Source organism: Ornithorhynchus anatinus, chromosome 5 (genome assembly GCF_004115215.2).
Source record: "Ornithorhynchus anatinus isolate Pmale09 chromosome 5, mOrnAna1.pri.v4, whole genome shotgun sequence".
Classification (NCBI taxonomy): domain Eukaryota; kingdom Metazoa; phylum Chordata; class Mammalia; order Monotremata; family Ornithorhynchidae; genus Ornithorhynchus; species Ornithorhynchus anatinus.
In genome coordinates, this window is record NC_041732.1 from 103,229,217 (window position 1) to 103,248,602 (window position 19,386).

General features: G+C 50.1%; 1 protein-coding gene across 1 annotated transcript; it reads left to right on the forward strand.

Moving 5' to 3' along the window:
• The first annotated feature begins 1,296 nt into the window (after nt 1–1,296).
• On the forward strand, nt 1,297–18,911 carry FIGLA (folliculogenesis specific bHLH transcription factor). The gene is made up of 5 exons (XM_029066445.2): nt 1,297–1,571; nt 8,310–8,468; nt 9,583–9,843; nt 13,304–13,363; nt 18,758–18,911. The coding sequence occupies exons 1-4, from the start codon at nt 1,338–1,340 to the stop codon at nt 13,322–13,324; spliced, it is 675 nt and encodes a 224-aa protein (XP_028922278.1). The 5' UTR covers nt 1,297–1,337; the 3' UTR covers nt 13,325–13,363; nt 18,758–18,911.
• The last annotated feature ends 475 nt before the right edge of the window (nt 18,912–19,386 follow it).

A 19,386-nucleotide genomic window follows, 5' to 3' on the forward strand; every position in this document is an offset into this window, starting at 1 on the left:
ATATTCATAAAATAATAATAATGATGATGGTATTTAAGTGCTTTATTGTCCTTTCCCAAGCATTTAGTACAGTACTCTGGCATACAGTAAGTGCTCAATAAGTACAACTAAATGAATACCAATTCTGTTGTAATAATAATAATAATGGTATTTGTTAAGAGTTTACTATGAGCCAAGCACTGTTCTAAGCGCTGGGGTAAAAATAATGATAATTATAACGTTGGTATTTGTGCTTACTATGTGCCAAGCACTGTTCTAAACGCTGGGGTAGATACAAGAGGAATTAGGTTGTCCCACGTGGGGCTCACAGACTTCATCCCCATTTGACAGATAAGGCAACTGAGGCCTGGAGAAGTGAAGCGACTTGACCAAGGTCACACAACTGACAGGCGGCAGAGCCGGGATTGGAACCCATGATCTCTGACTCTCAAGCCCAGGCTCTTTCCAGGTACATGAGGCTCAGAGAAGTTAAGCGACTTGCCCAAAGTCACACAGTTGACAAATGGTGGAGCCAGGATTAGAACCCACGACCTCTGACTTCCAAGCCTGGGCGCTTTCCACTAAGCCATGCTGCTTGAGCACTTACTGGGTGTGAAGCACTGTACTGAGCGCTTGGGAGAGAACCATAGAACAATAAACAGAGCCATTCCTTGCCCACAACGAGCTGACAGTCTAGAGAGGAAGACAGGCAAAAATAGAAATGAATAACCTAACCCCCTAGAGTGAGTCTGTCCATTGTATCTATTGAGCGCTTACTATGTGCAAAGCACTGTACTGAGCTCTTGGGAGAGGACAATAGGACACCGGAACATACTCATTCCCTGCCCACAACGACCTTCCAGTCTAGAGGGGAAGACAGACAAGAATAGAAATGAATAACCCAGAGTGAGTCTGTCCATCTTATTGAGTGTTTACTGTATGCAAAGCACTGTACTGAGCGTTTGGGGGAGGACAATACCACACCACAACAGACCCTTTCCCTGCCCACAACGACCTTCCAGTCAAGAGAGGAAGACGGACAAGAATAGAAATCAATAACCCAACCCCTTAGAGAGAGTGTGTCCATCGTATTTATTGAGCGCTTACTGTTGGCCAAGCACTGTACTGAGCGTTCGGGAGAGGACAATAGAGCAATAAACAGACCTGTTCCTTGCCCACAACGTGCTGCCAGTCTAGGGGGGTGGGGGGGGGGGAGGATGGGCAGGAGTAGGACTAATTAAGCGACCCCCTCCCCCTCCCACGTGCTGTTCTTTAAATGCCTCCAGGTGGGCCTGCCACTCCTCTACCCGCTCCTATTTATTGAGCGCCCAGGGGGCCGTCCTAGCGGTGGGGAGGAGATGGAGCCGGTCCCGGAGGCGCCGTCGTCGCCTCCTTCTCCTCCGTCGCCTGGTTTCGTGGCGACGCCCGGCGCCGAGGTTCTGTCGTGGGTCCTGGAGCGGTTGGGCCGGGCCCCGCGGCTGGCGGCCATCAGCCGGCTGAAGCGCCAGCCCGCCGGCCACTACGTGCCCACCCACGACCTCCCGGCCCTGCTCCGACGACGCCAGCTCGCCAATGCCAAGGAGAGGCAGAGGGTGAGCCCATCGAGCCCCCCCCGGGGTCGCCCCACCGGCCCCCCAAGCCCTGCCCTCCTTCCAAGACCGCCCCCTCCCCAAGAGGCAGACCCGTGGCCCTTCCTCCCTCCCCTCCTGCCCCAGCTGCCCATAATAATCATAACGATGATATTTGTTAAGCTCTTCCTCTGTGCCAGGCGTTGTACTAAGCGCCGGGGTGGGTACGGGGTGTCTGCTGTGGGACCTGGGCAAGCCCCTTCACTGCTCTGGGCCTCGGGCCCCTCATCTGTCAAATGGGGATCGAGACCAGGAAAGTGGGTTGGACCCAATCCCTGTCCCGCGTGGGGCTCACAGTGTCAATCCTCATTTAGACTGTGTCACTGTGGACTGATTCATCTAGACTGTGTCAATCCACAGTCTAGACAGGGGGAGTTGAACAACCATACAAAAAAAAAAAGGAGAGCTGTGGACATAAGTGTTGTGGGGCTGGGAGTGGGGATGAAAGAGGGGAGCAAGTTGGGGTGATACAGAAGGGAAAGGGAGAAGAGGAAAGTGGGGTTCAGTGAGGGAAGGCCTCTTGGAGGAGATGGACCTTTGATAAGGCTTTGAAAGGGGTGGTGGAGGAAGGGTCACTGTGGGATTTGAGGAGGGAGGGGGGTTCTAATAATAAGAAGAATGTTAGCGTTAAACCCTTACTATGTGCTGAGCACTGTTCCAAATGCTGGGGTAAATACAAGGGAATGAGGTTGTCCCATGTGGGGCTCACAGTCATCATCCCCATTTTACAGATGAGGGAACTGAGGCCCAGAGAAGTTAAGTGACTTACCCAAGGTCACACAGCTGACGAGTGGCATAGTGGGGATTAGAACCCATGACCTCTGACTCCCAAGCCCGGGCTCTTTCCACTGAGCCACGCTGCTTCTCTAGGGCTGAGGTGTCCCCTTTTCCGTCCCATCCTCCTCCCTCCCCCTTCTCTCTCTTCCTCCCCCTTCCCCCCCTTTTTCTCTTCCCCCCTCTTCCCCCCTTCCTCTCTCTCTCTCCTTTTCCCCCCTCCGTTCTCTCTCTTTCTTCCCCCCTTCCTTTCTCTCTCTCTCTCTCTCTTCTTCCCCCTTCCTTTCTCTCTCTCTCTCTCTTCTTCCCCCTTCTTTCTCTCTCTCTCTCTCTTCTTCCCCCTTCCTTTCTCTCTCTCTCTCTCTCTTCTTCCCCCTTCCTTTCTCTCTCTCTCTCTCTCTCTTCTCCCCCTTCCTTTCTCTCTCTCTCTCTCTCTCTCTTCTTCCCCCCTTCCTTTCTCTCTGTCTCTCTCTCTTCTTCCCCCCCTTCTTTTCTCTCTCTCTCTCTCTTTCCCCCCTTCCTTTTCTCTCTCTCTCTTCTTCCCCCCCCTTTTCCTTTCTCTCTCTTTCCCCTCTCTCTCTTCCCCCCCCTTCCTTTCTCTCTTCTCTCTCTCTTCTTCCCCCCTTCTTTTCTCTCTCTCTCTCTCCTTCCCCCCTTCCTTTTTCTCTCTCTCTCTCTCTCTCTTCCCCCCCTTCCTTTTTCTCTCTCTCTCTTCTTCCCCCCTTCCTTTCTCTCTCTCTCTCTTCTTCCCCCCTTCCTTTCTCTCTCTCTCTCTCTCTTCTTCCCCCCTTCCTTTCTCTCTCTCTCTCTTCTTCCCCCCTTCCTTTCTCTCTCTCTCTCTCTCTTCTTCCCCCCTTCCTTTCTCTCTCTCTCTCTCTCTCTTCTTCCCCCTTCCTTTCTCTCTCTCTCTCTCTCTCTCTTCTTCCCCCTTCCTTTCTCTCTCTCTCTCTTCTTCCCCCCTTCCTTTCTCTCTCTCTCTCTCTCTCTTCTTCCCCCTTCCTTTCTCTCTCTCTCTCTCTCTCTTCTTCCCCCCTTCCTTTCTCTCTCTCTCTCTCTTCTTCCCCCCTTCCTTTCTCTCTCTCTCTCTTCTTACCCCTTCCTTTCTCTCTCTCTCTCTCTCTTTCTTCCCCCTTCCTTTCTCTCTCTCTCTCTCTCCTTCTTCCCCTTCCTTCTCTCTCTCTCTCTCTCTTCTTCCCCCCTTCCTTTCTCTTCTCTCTCCTCTCTTCTCCCCCCTTCCTTTCTCTCTCTCTCTCTCTCTTCTCTTCCCCCTCTTTCTCTCTCTCTCTCTCTCTTCTTCCCCCTCCTTTCTCTCTCTCTCTCTCTTCTTCCCCCTTCCTTCTCTCTCTCTCTCTCTCTTCTTCCCCCTTCCTTTCTCTCTCTCTCTCTCTTTCTTCCCCCTTCCTTTCTCTCCTCTCTCTCTTTCTTCCCCCTTCCTTTCTCTCACTCTCTCTCTTCTTCCCCCCTTCTTTCTCTCTCTCTCTCTCTCTTCTTCCCCCCTTCCTTTCTCTCTCTCTCTCTTCTTCCCCCCTTCCTTTCTCTCTCTCTCTCTTCTTACCCCTTCCTTTCTCTCTCTCTCTCTTCTTACCCCTTCCTTTCTCTCTCTCTCTCTTCTTACCCCTTCCTTTCTCTCTCTCTCTCTCTCTTCTTCCCCCTTCCTTTCTCTCTCTCTCTCTCTCTCTTCTTCCCCCTTCCTTTCTCTCTCTCTCTCTCTCTTCTTCCCCCTTCCTTTCTCTCTCTCTCTCTCTTCTTCCCCCTTCCTTTCTCTCTCTCTCTCTCTCTCTCTTCTTCCCCCTTCCTTTCTCTCTCTCTCTCTCTCTTCTTCCCCCTTCCTTCTCTCTCTCTCTCTCTCTTCTTCCCCTTCCTTTCTCTCTCTCTCTCTCTTCTTCCCCCTTCCTTTCTCTCTCTCTCTCTCCTTCCCCCCTTCCTTTTCTCTCTCTCTCTCTCTCTCTCTTCTTCCCCCCTTCCTTTCTCTCTCTCTCTCTCTCTTCTTCCCCCTTCCTTTCTCTCTCTCTCTCTCTCTCTTCTCCCCCTTCCTTTCTCTCTCTCTCTCTCTCTTCTTCCCTTCCTTTCTCTCTCTCTCTCTCTTCTCTTCCCCCTTCCTTTCTCTCTCTCTCTCTCTCTCTTCTTCCCCCTTCCTTTCTCTCTCTCTCTCTCTCTCTTCTTCCCCCTTCCTTTCTCTCTCTCTCTCTCTCTCTTCTCCCCCCTTCCTTTCTCTCTCTCTCTTTCTTCCCCCCTTCCTTTTCTCTCTCTCTCTCTCTCTTTCTTCCCCCTTCCTTTCTCTCTCTCTTCTCTCTCTCTTCTTCCCCCTTCCTTTCTTCTCTCTCTCTCTTCTCTTCTTTTTGGTTCTCTTTCGCTCCCCCTTCCTTTCTCTCTCTCTCTCTCTCTTCTTCCCCCTTCCTTTCTCTCTCTCTCTCTCTCTTCTTCCCCCTTCCTTTCTCTCTCTCTCTCTCTCTCTTCTTCCCCCTTCCTCTCTCTCTCTCTCTCTTCTTCCCCCTCCCTTTCTCTCTCTCTCTCTCTCTCTTCTTCCCCCTTCCTTTCTCTCTCTCTCTCTCTCTTCTTCCCCCTTCCTTTCTCTCTCTCTCTCTCTCCTTCCCCCCTTCCTTTCTCTCTCTCTCTCTCTCTTTCCCCCCTTCCTTTCTCTCTCTCTCCCCCTTCCTCTCTCTCCTTCTCCCCTTCCTTCTCTTTCTCTCTCCTTCTCCCCCTTCCCTTCTCTCTCTTCTCCCCGTCCTTTCCCTGCTGCCCCCCCCCCAACCCCGTGGAAGGAGTTTCAAATGACTCCACGTGTGAGATTGTTGGGTGTGTGTGTGTGTTTGTTTCTGGACTCCGTGGGAACTGACCTCTCTCCCTCCTTCCAAACCTCATCCCTGCTCACTGCCCTGTGGAAAAGCCTGATTGATTTCATTTCAAAAACGACATATTATAAAAAGAGAAAACAGAGCTTAAAGCACCTGTTTAAGCACCCGGATAGATGCACGTGAAGTAAATTAGGGTGAAAGTTGTTTGCACAAGCTTCTTCCGAAGTGTTGACCTGCCCAATCAATTAATCCATGGTATTTGTTGAGTGCTTACTTAGTGCTTGGGAGAGGATAAAATAGAGCTGGTAGACACATCTCCTGCCCCAGACGAGATGACAATCTAAAGTAAACTTAAGCCTGAACTGCGAGGCGGGAGCCTTTTGATTTCACGGGAATTAAAGCCCTGATTCGTCTTGGCCATCAGTTTAGACTTGCTTATTTCACTCAGTCGACAGTGGAATCTTTTCTGAGCGGTTACTGAGTGCAAAACACTATACTAAGCACCTTAGTCCAATTAATTCTCATCTCAGTCAATGGTATTTATTGAGTGCTATTTGCACAGCTCTGTTCTAAGTGCTCGGGAGAGTACCATACAAGAGAATTAGCAGACATGTTCACCCTCTTCCCTCTCCTTCCTGAATCATCTCGTCTGTTCTCTTTAAGTACTTGATATTAATTCAATTGTATTTGAGTGCTTACTGTGTGCAAAGCACTGTACTAAGCACTTGGGAGAGTACACTATAACAACAGACATACATACTCCTGCTCACAGAGTGGGGGGGATATTTTGGCATCAGCAGCCCCCAGCCCTTGCTTTAGCTCCTCAACTCCCCCACCCCAGAACACCTGCTCGCAGAGCCCAGTTAGAATTTATTTTTCTAATAGCTGGTGCTCAGTCAAATGTCTGATTTGTGGCTCTTTAGCTCATTTCAGTCCAGCTGTCCACTTCATATTCATTGACTCATTCAGTGGCATTTACTGAGTACTTACCGTGTGCTGAGCATTAATTTTGAACCCATTGGACTATCGTTCTATAAAGGTATAGGAAAATGCACACACATGTGTATCTTTGTGAGTTTGTGTGGCTCTGGGTGTTTGCATCCATGTGTGACCATGGAAGTGGGGGGTTCACTCCTCTGTATTTGTCTGTCACACACAGCACTCAGCCCCACAGCACTTGTGTCCATAGCGATCATTTATTTTAATGTCTGACTCCCTATAATAATAATGATGGTATCTGTTAAGCGCTTACTGTGTGTCAGGCACTGTTCTAAGCGCTGGGCTAGATACAAGATAATCGGGTTGGACACAGTCCCTGTCTCACACAGGGCTCACAATCTTCATCCCTTTTTTAGGGAAGCATCACGGTCTAGTGGAAGGAGCTCGGGTCTGGGAGTCAGAAGGACCTGGGTTCTAATCCCGGCTCTGCCACTTGTCTTCTGTGTGACCTAAGGCAAGTCGCTTCACTTCTCTGCGCTTCGGTTGCCTCATCTGTAAAATAGGGATTAAGAATGTGAGCCCCACGTGGGACAGGGACTGTGTCCAATCTGATTAGTTTGTATTCCCCCCCCAGTGCTTAGTATTCATTCAATAGTATTTATTGAGCGCTTAGTATGTGCATAGCACTGTACTAAGCGCTTGGAATGAACAAGTCGGCACAGTGCCTGGCATATAGCAAGCACTTAACAAATAGCATAATCATTATTGACTGTGGTTGGTGAGGTCTTTCTGATTTTATAATAATGATGATGGTATTTATTAAGTACTTGCTATGAGCCAAGCCTGGAGTCGATACAAGATAATTCATTCAGTGGTATTTATTGAGCACTTACTGTGTGCAAAGCACTGGACTAAGCGCTTGGGAGAGTACGCTACAACAATAGACACATTTCCTGCCCACAGTGATCTTGCAGTCTAGAGATAATGAAATTGGGCCCAGTTCCTGCCCTACATGGGGCTCACCATGTAGAGAGAGGGAAAATAGGCATTTCATTCCCATTTTACAGATGAGGAAACCGAGGCCCAGAGAAGTTGTGTGACTTAGTGGAAGGAACTTGGGTTAGGGAGTCAGAGGGTCTGGGTTCTAATCGTGGCTCTGCCACTTGTCTTCTGTGGGACATGAGGCAGGTCACTTCACTTCCCTGGGCCTCAGATCCCCAATTTGTAATAATTATAATATTGATATTATCAATATTAATAATAATTATTAATAATAATTATGCTGTTCGTTAAGCGCTTTGTGCTTACTATGTGTTTTGTCTGTTCTAGGCTTTGGGGTAGATGAAAGTTAATTACATTGGGCCCACATGGGGCTCACAGTCTTTCATTCAGTAGTATTTATTGAGCGCTTACTATGTGCAGAGCACTTGGAATGTACAATTTGGCAACAGATAGAGACAATCCCTGCCCAATAACAGGCTCACAATCTAAATGGGGGGAAACAGACAGCAAAGCAAAACAGAACAAAACAAGACAACATCATCAAGATAAACAGAATTATGGAGATATACACCTCATTAACAAAATAAATAGGGCAATAAATAATCTTAATTCCCATTTTACAGATGAGGGAACTGAGGCCCAGAGAAGTGAAGTGACTTGCCCAAAGACACAGCAGACAAGCAGCGGAGCCAGAATTAGAACCTAGGTCCTTCAGATGCCCGGGCTTTATCCACTAGAAGGGGCAGGGACTGTATCCAACCCGATTTGCTTGTCGCCACCCCAGCGCTTAGTACAGTGCCTGGCACAAAGTAATCACCTAACAAATACCATTATTATTATTATGCTATGTGACCTTGGGCAAGTCACTTCACTTCTCCTGGCCTCAGTTACCTCATCTGTAAAATGGGAATTAGTGTGACCCTGTGTGTGCAGGGACTGTATCCAACCCGTTTTCCTTGTATCTACCCCAGTGATTAGATCAGTGCTTAGCACACAGTAAGGACTCAACAAGTACCATTATTATTATTATCATCACCACCATCAAGTACATAACTGTGAAACTTGTCACGGAGCAGCCAGTGGCTGAGTCAGGCCTCCTGACTCCCATCCCCGGGCTTTGTCCACTAAGTGGCCCTACCTGCACCTGTTCCCCGTCAGAGGTCCTCCTTGGCCGCCGGCCTTTGTTTCCTAGATTAAAAACCTGAACAGCGGCTTCTCGAAGCTGAAGACCATCGTGCCGCTCATCCCCAAGGACCGGAAGCCGAGCAAGGCCGACATCCTGAGGGCCGCCTCCGAGTACATCCGGCTTCTCCGGGCCGTCTTGGCCGAACCCCGACCCTGCGGGACCATGGTGAGCCCCACCTCCCCTAACTACCACATTTGTTCATTTGGTCCTGGGTGCCAAGCGCTATCTTAAACGCTGGGGTAGATAATAATGATGGTATTTGTTTGTTAAGCGCTTACTATGTTCCAAGCACTGCTGTAAGCGCTGGGGTAGATACAAGGTAATCAGGTTGTCCCACGCGGGGCTCACAGTCTTAATCCCCATTTTACAGATGAGGGAACGAGGCATAGAGAAGTTCAGTGACTTAGTTCAGTGCTCTTTTCGCTAAGCCACGCTGCTTCTCTAGATACAAGATCAGCATGGTGTAGGAGATAGAGCACGGGCCTGGGATTCAGAAGGTCATGGGTTCTAATCCTGATTCTGCCACTTGTCTGCTGTGTAGCTTTGGGCAATCACTTCACTTTTCTGGGCCTCAGTTCCCTCATCTGGAAAATGGGATTTGAGACTGTGAGCCCCACGTGTGGCAGGGACTGTGTACAACCCAATTTGTTTGTATCCACCCAAGGGCTTAGTACAGTGTCTGGCACATAGTAAGCATTTAACAATTACCAAAATTATTACTATTAGAAGTATGTATTATCAGGTCAGACTCAATCCTTGTCAATCAGTCAATTGTATTTGAGTGGTTACTATGTGCAGAGCACTGTACTAAACCCTTGGGAGAGTACAGTACACCAATATAAGGCACAATCCCTACTCACAACAAGCTTACAGTTTAGAGAATCCATCAGTGAATGAATGAATCTTTGGAAAGTGCCACTTGGAGTCTTAGGCGATGGAAGCCAAAAGACTGCCTGTTTGAGCCCATCCCCGCAGCACATATGTGTATTCGCTTGTATTTATTATTCAATTTAATTGTATTAAGCACTTACTGTGTATGGAGCATACATATATCTGTAATTTATGTATTCTATTTATATTAAGGTCTGTCCCCCCCCCCCCAGGCTGTGAGCTCGTAGTGGGCAGGAACGTGTCTGTTTTTTCCATTGTCCTCTTGAGTGCTTTGTATAGTGCTCTGCACCCAGTAAGCTCTCACTGAATACGATTGAACGACTGTGCAGTGTGTGTGTGATCTGACACCTGCGTCCTTCCTGTCCCCTCTCCCCACGTGGACCCCCAGAAGCCCGAAGAGCCCAGGAGCCAGGACGCCGGGGTCCTCGCCTCCTCCTGCAGTCAGCCCGGCCCCGCCATGCCCACGGCATTTGGCTCAGTGGAGAACACCGGCCCCGTGGGCACTAACCGGCGTGCCAGCTTACCGAGTGGCGTGGGAGGCGGCTGGTCCGCCGCGGAGGTGCGCAACCCACCCCCAGGCATGCCATGGGGACGGAGTGGGATCCCCCCATACCTGGACCTCGCCCACCTGCAACAGCCCGGCCGACTGGTAAGATACCACCCCCTCCTACCCTCGATGCCCATGGCTTTAACTTATCTGCTGGGTGACCTTGGTCACTTCATTTCTCTGGGCCTCAGTTCCCTCCTCTGTAAAATGGCGATTGAGACTGAGAGCCCCATGTGGGATAGGGACTGTGTTCAACCAGATTTGCACATAGTAAGCACCTATCAAATGCTACCTTTGTTATCATTGCTTGGACTGGCCTCCTGAGGCCAGCCTAAGATACAGCATCTGTTCCTCAGTGCTTAGCACAGGTAGACAGCATGGCTTAGTGGAAAGAGCCCATGCCTGGGAGCCAGAGGACTTGGGTTCTACTCCTGGCTCCACCACTTGTCTGTGATGTGACCTAGGGCAAGTCACTTCACTTCTCCTGTCCTCAGTTCCCTCATCTTTAAAATCTGTAAAATGTAACGAGAAGCAATGTGGCTCAGTGGAAAGAGCAGGGCTTGGGAGTCACAGGTCATGGGTTCGAATCCCTGCTCCGCCACTTGTCAGCTGTGTGACTGTGGGCAAGTCACTTCACTTCTGTGCCTCAGTTAGCTCATCTGTAAAATGGGGATTAAGACTGTGAGCCCCACGTGGGACAGGAACTGCATCCAACCTGATTGGTTTGTGTTTATGCAAGTGCTTAGTACAGTGCTTGGCCCATAGTAGTTATTGTTATTATGAATGGGATGATTATTAGTTAAGGACTTGTGCCAAGCCCTGTGCTAAGTACTGGAGTAGATGTAAGATGATCAGATCTGACACACTCCCTGTTTCTCATTTGTCTCATGATGATGTATAGTATCTGCTGTGTCCAACCTGACAAGCTTGTTTTTTTACTCCAATGTTTAGAACACTGCTTGGTACATCATAAGGGCTTAACATATATCATTATTATTATTAAGTGTTTACTATGTGTGAGACACTGTCCTAAGTGCTGGGGTACGTACAAGATCACAGGTCAAACACAGTCCCCTGTCCCACATGAGACTCCTAGTCTGAGGGGGAGAACAAGTATTGGATGCTCATTTTACAGGTGAGAAAACTGAAGCCCAGTGAAGTGACTTGATCAAGGTCATACAGCAGGCATGTGGTGGAGCTGGGATTAGAATCCAGGTCCTTCTGAGTCCCAAACCCAGGTTCTTCCCATTAGGCCATCCTGCTTCTCTGGAATTTGATGTGGACTTTTCAGCCCTCCCAATGGAGGGGGTGCTGTAGGATACCTTTCCTTCTCCTCTTCCTCCTCATTTTTATCCTCTAGGAAAGACCTTGGAGTAAGTAGGAAACCAAATGCCTGTGAAAGATGCCGTTGTTAGAAAAAAGGTTCCCTGCCCAGAGCCCAACCCCGGTGAGATCACTGTGAAACAGCTGCCTGTGGTCCTTAGTTCATTCAATAGTATTTATTGAGCGCTTACTATGTGCAGAGCACTGTACTAAGCACTTGGAATGACCAAGTCGGCAACAGAGACAGTCCCTGCCATTTGACGGGCTTACGGTCTAATCGGGGGAGACGGACAGACGAGAACGATGGCGATGAATAGAGTCGAGGGGAAGAACGTCTCGTAAAAACGATGGCGACTAAATAGCATCGAGGCGATGTACATCTCATTAACAGAATAAATAGGGTGATGAAAATATATACAGTTGAGCGGACGAGTACGGTGCTGAGGGGATGGGAAGGGAGAGGGGGAGGAGCGGAGGGAGATGGGGGAAAAGAGGGTTAAGCTGTGGAGAGGTGAAGGGGGGGCGGTAGAGGGAGTAGAGGGAGAAGAGGAGCTCAGTGTGGGAAGGTCTCTCGGAGGAGGTGAGCTTTAAGTAGGGTTTTGAAGAGGGGAAGAGAATCAGTTTGGCGGAGGTGAGGAGGGAGGGCATTCCAGGATTGCGGGAGGACGTGGCCCAAGGGTCGACGGTGGGATGGGCGAGACCGAGGGACGGCGAGGAGGTGGGCGGCGGAGGAGCGGAGCGTGCGGGGTGGGCGGTGGAAAGAGAGAAGGGAGGAGAGGTAGGAAGGGGCAAGAGGATGGACAACCTCGAAGCCTAGAATGAGGAGTTTTTGTTTGGAGCGGAGGTCGATAGGCAACCACTGGAGGTGTTTAAGAAGGGGAGTGACAGGCCCAGAGCGTTTCTGCGGGAAGATGAGTTGGGCAGCGGAGTGAAGATGAAGAATAGACTGGAGCGGGGTGAGAGAGGAGGAAGGGAGATCAGAGAGAAGGCCGACACGGTAGTCTAGCCGGGATATAACGAGAGCCCGTAGCAGTAAGGTAGCCGTTTGGGTGGAGAGGAAAGGGCGGATCTCGGCGATATCGTAAAGGTGAGACCGGCAGGATAGGACGTGGGGGGTGAACGAGAGAGACGAGTCGAGGATGACACTGAGATCGCGGGCCCGAGAGACGGGAAGGACAGTCGCGCCATCCACGGTGATGGGGAAGTCTGGGAGAGGCCCGGGCTCGGGAGGGAAGATGAGGAGCTCAGTCTCGCTCATGTCGAGTTTTAGGTGGCGGGCCTACATCCAGGAGGAGACGTCCCGGAGGCGGGAGGAGATGCGAGCCCGAAGGGAGGGGGAGAGGACAGGGGCGGAGATGTAGATCTGCGTGTCATCTGCGTAGAGATGGTAGTCGAAGCCGTGAGAGCGAATGAGTTCACCGAGGGAGTGAGTGTAAATGGCGAACAGAAGAGGGCCGAGAACTGACCCTTGAGGAACTCCAACAGTTTAAGGATGGGAGGGGGAGGAGGCGCCCACGAAGGAGACCGAGAATGACCGGCCGGAGAGATAAGAGGAGAACCGGGAGAGGACGGAGTCCGTGAAGCCAAGGTGAGATAAGGTGTGGAGGAGGAGGGGACGGTCGACGGTGTCCAAGTCAGCAGAGAAGTCGAGGAGGATTAGAATGGAGTAGGAGCCATCGGATTTGGCAAGAAGGAGGTCACGGGTGACCTTAGAGCAGTCTCGGTAGAGTGGAGGGGACGGAAGCCAGATCGGAGGGGGTCCGGGAGAGAATGGGAGTTAAGGAATTCTAAGTGGCGATTGTAGACAACCTGTTCTAGGATTTTGGAAAGGAAGGGTAGTAGGGAGATAGGGCAATAACTGGAAGGGGAATTGGGGTCGAGAGCGGGTTTTTTTAGGATGGGGGAGGTGTGGGCATGTTTGAAGGCAGAGGGGAAGGAGCCATTGGAGATTGAGTGGTTAAAAATATAAGTTAAGGAAGGGAGGAGGGCAGGGGCGATGGTTTTAATAAGGTGAGAGGGAATGGGGTCCGAGGCACAGGTGGAGGGGGTGGCACTCGCGAGGAGGGAGGAGATCTCCTCTGAGGATACTGCAGGGAAGGATGGAAAAATAGGGGAGAGGGTTTGTGGGGGGGAGGGGAGAGGCGGAGTGTGACACTATGTGCCAGGGACTGTCAGGGTAAGTGCTTAACAAATACCATAATAATAATTTATTCCTTTCGCATTCTCTTGGTTTTTCCAGGTTTTCCAGAGTGACTCCTAAGTCCTGCTGCCAGAGGAGTGGGAGTGCTGAATGAGAGAAGTAAGAGTTCCATGGCTTCATTCCTTCCCTACTACTTAGTGGCCCCTTGGGCTAATAGCAGAACACTGCCGTAGCCTACTAGCCACCTGCAGGGAGCCAGCTTGGGGGTCGACCTGGGCTCGGGATGCCTGTTGGGAGTTGGGTGTCAGCCATGGGCGGAAGGCCTGATAGCCAGGTGGCAACTGTAGGCTGGGCGCCGGGATGAGGGCCAGCCATGGGGAGGGCACTGGTTTGGGTGCTAGCTGTGGGCTGGGCACTGGTTGTACACAGGACACGGACTGGGTGGCAGCTGTGGGCAGGGCCCTGGGCTGGCTGTCGGTTGTCCACAGGGCACCAGGTTGGGTAAGGGCTGTGGAAAGGACACCGGGCTGGGCGGAGACCACGGGCAGGGCATCAGAGTAGGAGGTGGCCATGGGCAGGATTCATTCATTCAGTAGTATTTGTTGAGTGCTTACTATGTGAGAGCACTGTACTAAGCACTTGGAATGGACAGTTTGGCAACAGATAAAGACAATCCCTGCCTAATGATGGGCTCACAGTCTAATCGGGGGAGACAGACAGCAAAGCAAAGCAAAACAGAACAAAACCAAAACAAAACATTATCCCGATAAATAGAATCAAGGGGATGTACATTTCATTAACAGAGTAAATAGGGTAATATATACGAATGAGGACAGTGTTGGGTGGAGGGGGAGCAGAGGGAGAAGGGGGGGGAGCTCAGTCTGGGAAGGCCTCTTGGAGGAGGTGAGCTCTCAGTAGGGCTTTGAAGAGGGGAAGAGTTAGTTTGGCAGAGGTGAGGAGGGAGCGCATTCCAGGGCAGCGGGAGGATCTGGGCTAGGGGTCGACGGCAGGATAGACATGAACGGGGGACGGTGAGGAGGTGAGCAGCGGCAGAGGAGCTGAGCGTACGGGCTGGGCAGTAGAAAGACGGGAGGTGAGGTAGGAGGGGGCAAGGTGATGGAGAGCCTTGAAGCCCAGAATGAGGAGTTTATGTTTCGTGCGGAGGCTGATAGGCAACCACGGGAGGTTTTTAAGGAGGGGAGTGACAGGCCCAGAGCCGTTCTGTAGGAAGATGATCCGGCCAGCGGAATGAAGAATAGACTGGAGTGGGGAGAGACAGGAGGAAGGGAGATCAGAGAGAAGGCTGACACAATAATCCAGCCTGGATATTATAAGAGCTATCCAAACACGATAGCTGTTTGGATGGAGAGGAAAGGGCGGATCTTGGCGATACTGTAAAGGTGAGACTGGCAGACGTTGGTGACGCACTGGATGTGAGGGGTGAATGAGAGCTGAGTCAAGGATGACATGAGGTTGCGGGCCTGTGAGATGGGAAGGATGATTGTGCCATCCACAGTGACGGGAAAGTCAGGGAGAGAACAGGGTTTGGGCGGGAAGATAAGGAGCTCAATTTTAGACAAGTTGAGTTTTAGGTGGCGGGCAGACATCCAGGTGGAGATGTCCTGGAGGCAGGAGGAGATATGAGTCTGAAAAGAGGAGGAGAGAACAGGGGAGATGAAGATTTGCGTGTTATCTGCATAGAGATGATAGTTGAAGCCGAGGGGGCGAATATAGTTCACCAAGGGAGTGAGTATAGATGGAGAACAGAAGAGGGCCAAGAACTGACCCTTGAGGAACCCCTACAGTTAGGAGATGGGAGGGGGAGGAGAAGTCCGCGAAGGAGACCGAGAATGAACGGCCAGAAAGATAAGAGGAGAACCGGGAGAGGACGGAGTCTGAAGCTAAGGTGAGATAAGGTGTGGAGGAGAAGGGGAGGGATGACATTATCAAAGGCAGTCCTGGGCTCAGTGGCAGGCGTGGGCAGGGCTCTGATTTGCAACTGAGGAAAAGTGCCAGGCTGTTAAGTGAGGCCCACTGCCTGGACTTACCCCCGGGGCCTTGGGCAAGGCATCAGCGGGAGGAGGGAAGCGGGCGACTACAAGCTCCTGAGCACAGGTGGAAATGCAGCCCCAGACCCCCGAGAACCAGCTGGACTACCTGCCCGGCCCCCCGGGGTCACAGGGCTGGTTTCTGCCCCACAGCCCAGCCTCTGGCAGCCCTGGTGGTCTCAGAATCCCTACCTGCTGCTGGGCCTCCTTCTTAAGAAGCAGCATGGCCTTATGGATAGAGCACGAGCCCGGGAGTCTGAAGGACCTGGGTTCTAATTCTGACTCTGCCACTTGTCTGCTGTGTGACTTTGGCTAAGTCCTTTCTAACTTCTCTGGACCTCAGTCCCCTCATCTGTCAAATGGGGATTAAAACTGTGAGCCCCATGTGGAAAGGGTGTCCAACCCGATATCTACTCCAGCGCTTAGAACAGTGACTGACACATAGTGCTTAACAGGCCATTATTATTATTATTATTATTGTTCTGTCGGTCAACTCTCAGAAGGCAGGGTCAGACCCTCATGGAATCTGAGGGGGTGGGGTCTGTCGTTCCCCCAGACAGATGTACCAACCCATCCATCTGTGGGAAATCCGACTCACGAAACAATTTCTAGGAAATGGACCTAGAAAGTCTCTAACTCTTGAGGAGCTTCAGCTGGCCCAAACCCTACTCATTCATTCAATCGTATTGATTGAGCACTTACTGTGTGCAGGGCACTGTACTAAGCACTTGCAATATACAATTCAGCAACAGATAGAGGCAATCCCTGTCCAACAATGGGCTCACGGTCTAAAAGGGGGAGACAGACAACAACACAAGTAGATAGGCATCAATACTATCAAAATAGATAAATAGAATCATAGATATATATATACACATCATTAAAATAGAGCAATAAATATATACAAATATACACAAGTGCTGCAGGGACGGGAAGGGAGTAGAGCAGAGGGAGGGAGTAGGGGCAATGGGGAGGAGGGGCAGAGAGAATGGGAGGGCTCAGTCTGGGAAGACCTCTTGGAGGAGGTGAGCTCTCAGGGCTTTGAAGAGGGGAAGAGATTTGGTTTGGTGGATGTGAAGAGGGAGGGCTTTCCAGGTCAGTGGTAGGACATGGGCCAGGGGTTGATGGCAGGAGAGGCGCAAATGAAGCACCATGAGGAGGTGAGCGGTGGCAGAAGAGCGGAGTGTGCGGGCTGGGCTGGAGGAGGAGAGAAGGGAGGTGAGATAGGAGGGGGCCAGGGGATGGAGAGATCTGAAGCCAAGAGTGAGGAGTTTTTGCTTCATGCGAAGGTTGATAGGCAACCACTGGAGATTTTTGAGGAGGGGAGTGACAGGCCCAGAGCGTTTGTGCAGAAAGGTATCCTTCTTCCTCGGATTCTCTTGGCTTTGTCACCTGGAGGCAGGGGACTCTAAGGCCTGTCTGATTCCCTCAATCAGTGGTACTTACTGGGGGCAGAGCACTGGACTAAGCACTTGAGAGAGGACATTACAACAGAGTTGGTAAACGTGTTCCCTGTCCACAAGCCCCTTCATTGATGGCTCTGATTCCCCCTGCGGGCCGGGTCCAAAGGTTGAAAAGTTGGGGTTTGGATACTGAGGGGGTGGTGTTTGGGATGGAGAGGGAAGGGACCAGGGAGGAGAGAGAGAGAGAGAGAGAGAGACATTCACAGATTTGTGCAGCAGGCAGTCTGGGCTTGTGAGGGGCAATACAATTGAAAGGTTTCAAACTATTACTTGAATCAATTTTTCAAAGATATATATTTATATCATATATATATATAATTATATCATATATATAATTATGGTATTTAAGCACTTACTATGTGCTAAGCACTGTTCTAAGCACTGGGGTAGATACAAGGTAATCAGATTGTCCCACATGGGGCTTACAGTCTTAATATCTATTTTGCTGATGAGGTAACTGAAGCACAGAGAAGTTAAGTGGCTTGCCCAAGGTCACCCAGCAGACAAGTGGCAGAGCTAGGATTAGAACCCACATCCTCTGACTCCCAAGCCCGGCTCTTTACACTCTGCCACACTGCTTCTGTAATATATATAGATATACACATAGTAAATTGCTTAATATGTGTCAAATGCTGGGGTAGTTACAGATGAATCAGACTGGGCACATTTTCTGTCTCACATGGGACTCACAGTCTAAGTAGGAGGGAGAACAGAAATTGAATCCCCATTTTGCAATCAGTCAGTCAGTAGTATTTACTGAGCCCTTACTATGCGCAGAACACTGTACTAAGTGCTTGGGAGAGTACAATACAACAAAATTGGCAGACACATTCCCTGCCCCTAACATGCTTACAGTCTAGAGACAAACTTATAGAAGTTGAGGAAACTGAGGCATGGAGAAGTGAATTGACTTTTTTGTTTATAAAACGATGTTTAAATATGTGCTATGTGGCAGGCACTATATTAAGTTGCGGCGTATCTACAAGGTAATTAGGTTGGACACAGCCCCTGCCCGCCATGGGGCTCACAGTCTTCATCCCCATTTGACAGATGAGGTCACTGAGGCACAGAAAAGTTAAGTGATTTGCCCAAGACCAGATGTGCCCTGGATGTGCGGCAGAGCTGGAATTAGAACACAGGTCCTTCTGACTGCTATGCTGTATCCATTAAAGCACACTGCTTCTCTGTGTGACCTGCCAAAGATCACACAGCAAGCAAGTGGCAGAGCTCATATCCTCTGATTTCCAGGCCTGTGCTGTTTCCATTAGGCCATGCAGCTTCCCCATAGTAAAATTATAAAATGTATTAAAGTTATAGCTCAAATTGGAGTGTCCTGATTTTTCATCCAATGGGGAGAGACAGAAAGGAAAAGTTTTGACTGTTTTCTTTCTACTGTGACAAGCAGCATGGCCTGGTGGATAGGGCCTGGGACTGGGAATCAGAAGGACCTGGGTTCTAATCCTGGCTCCACCATTTGTTGGCTCTGGGACAAGTCACTTCACTTTTCTGGGCCTCAGTTCCCTCATCTGTAAAATGGGGATTGATTGTGAACCCCATGTGGGACAGGAACTGGGGCCACCATGAGAAGCAGCGTGGCTCAGTATGAGAAGCAGCGTGGCTCAGTGGAAAGAGCACGGGCTTTGGAGTCAGGGCTCATGAGTTCGAATCCCAGCTCTGCCACTTGTCGGCTGTGTGACTGTGGGCAAGTCACTTAACTTCTCTGTGCCTCAGTTCCCTCATCTGTAAAATGGGGATTAAGACTGTGAGCCCCACGTGGGACAACCTGATTCCCCTCTGTCTACCCCAGCGCTTAGAACAGTGCTTGGCACATAGTAAGCGCTTAACAAATACCAACATTATTATTATTATTATTATCACCCTGATTAGCTTGTGTCTCCCCCAGCACTTAGTACAGTACCTGACACATAACGTTTCAGAAATAACCCTAAAAATGAATGAATAAATAAAATCTCTGACTGGGCTGGACAGCTCCGTTCCCCAAATGGTTGGTGATTTCCTGTCAATCCCTCTCTGCCTTTCAGATTCTTGCACTTAGGGTTGGGGCTGAGCTTCAGCCACTGGGAGCCCAAGGAGAACACGAAGAATACTTGATGCTCTGTTATTTATATATACATTTTTTTTTAAGAGAAAATTTTTTTGTTATGATTAAAAATATCTGCCAAAGCTTCCTCTGCATGGTAGTGTCTGCTTGGTTGTCTTCATATCATCGTCATTGTCAGCTGTGTGACTTTGGGCAAGTCACTTAACTTCTCTGTGCCTTAGTTACCTCATCTGTAAAATGGGGATTAAGACTGTGAGCCCCACGAGGGACAACCTGATTACCTTGTTTCCCCGCCTGCCCCCCCACCTAGCGCTTAGAACAGTGCTTTGCCGAGAGTAAGCACTTAAATGCCATTATTATTATTATTGAGCCTTAATCTGGTCAGAGCACTGTACAAAGCACTTGGGAGAGTACAATCCAACAAAGCTGATAATACAGGTTTCCTGCCCCCAGTGAGTTTGCAGTATGAGAAGCAGCGGGGCCTAATTGCTAGTCCTGGGAGTAAGAAGGTCAAGGATTCTAATCCCGACTCCACCATTTGTCTGTTGTGGGACCTTGGGCAATGAGAAGCAGCGTGGCTCACTGGAAAGAGCACGGGCTTTGGAGTCA

Coding starts and splice junctions, on each gene's coding strand:
- FIGLA (XM_029066445.2), top strand. CDS start 1,338: ATGGAGCCGGTCCCGGAGGCGCCGTCGTCGCCTCCTTCTCCTCCGTCG. Junction 1,572..8,309: donor ATGCCAAGGAGAGGCAGAGG/GTGAGCCCATCG, acceptor TTTGTTTCCTAG/ATTAAAAACCTGAACAGCGG. Junction 9,844..13,303: donor TGCAACAGCCCGGCCGACTG/GTAAGATACCAC, acceptor TGGTTTTTCCAG/GTTTTCCAGAGTGACTCCTA.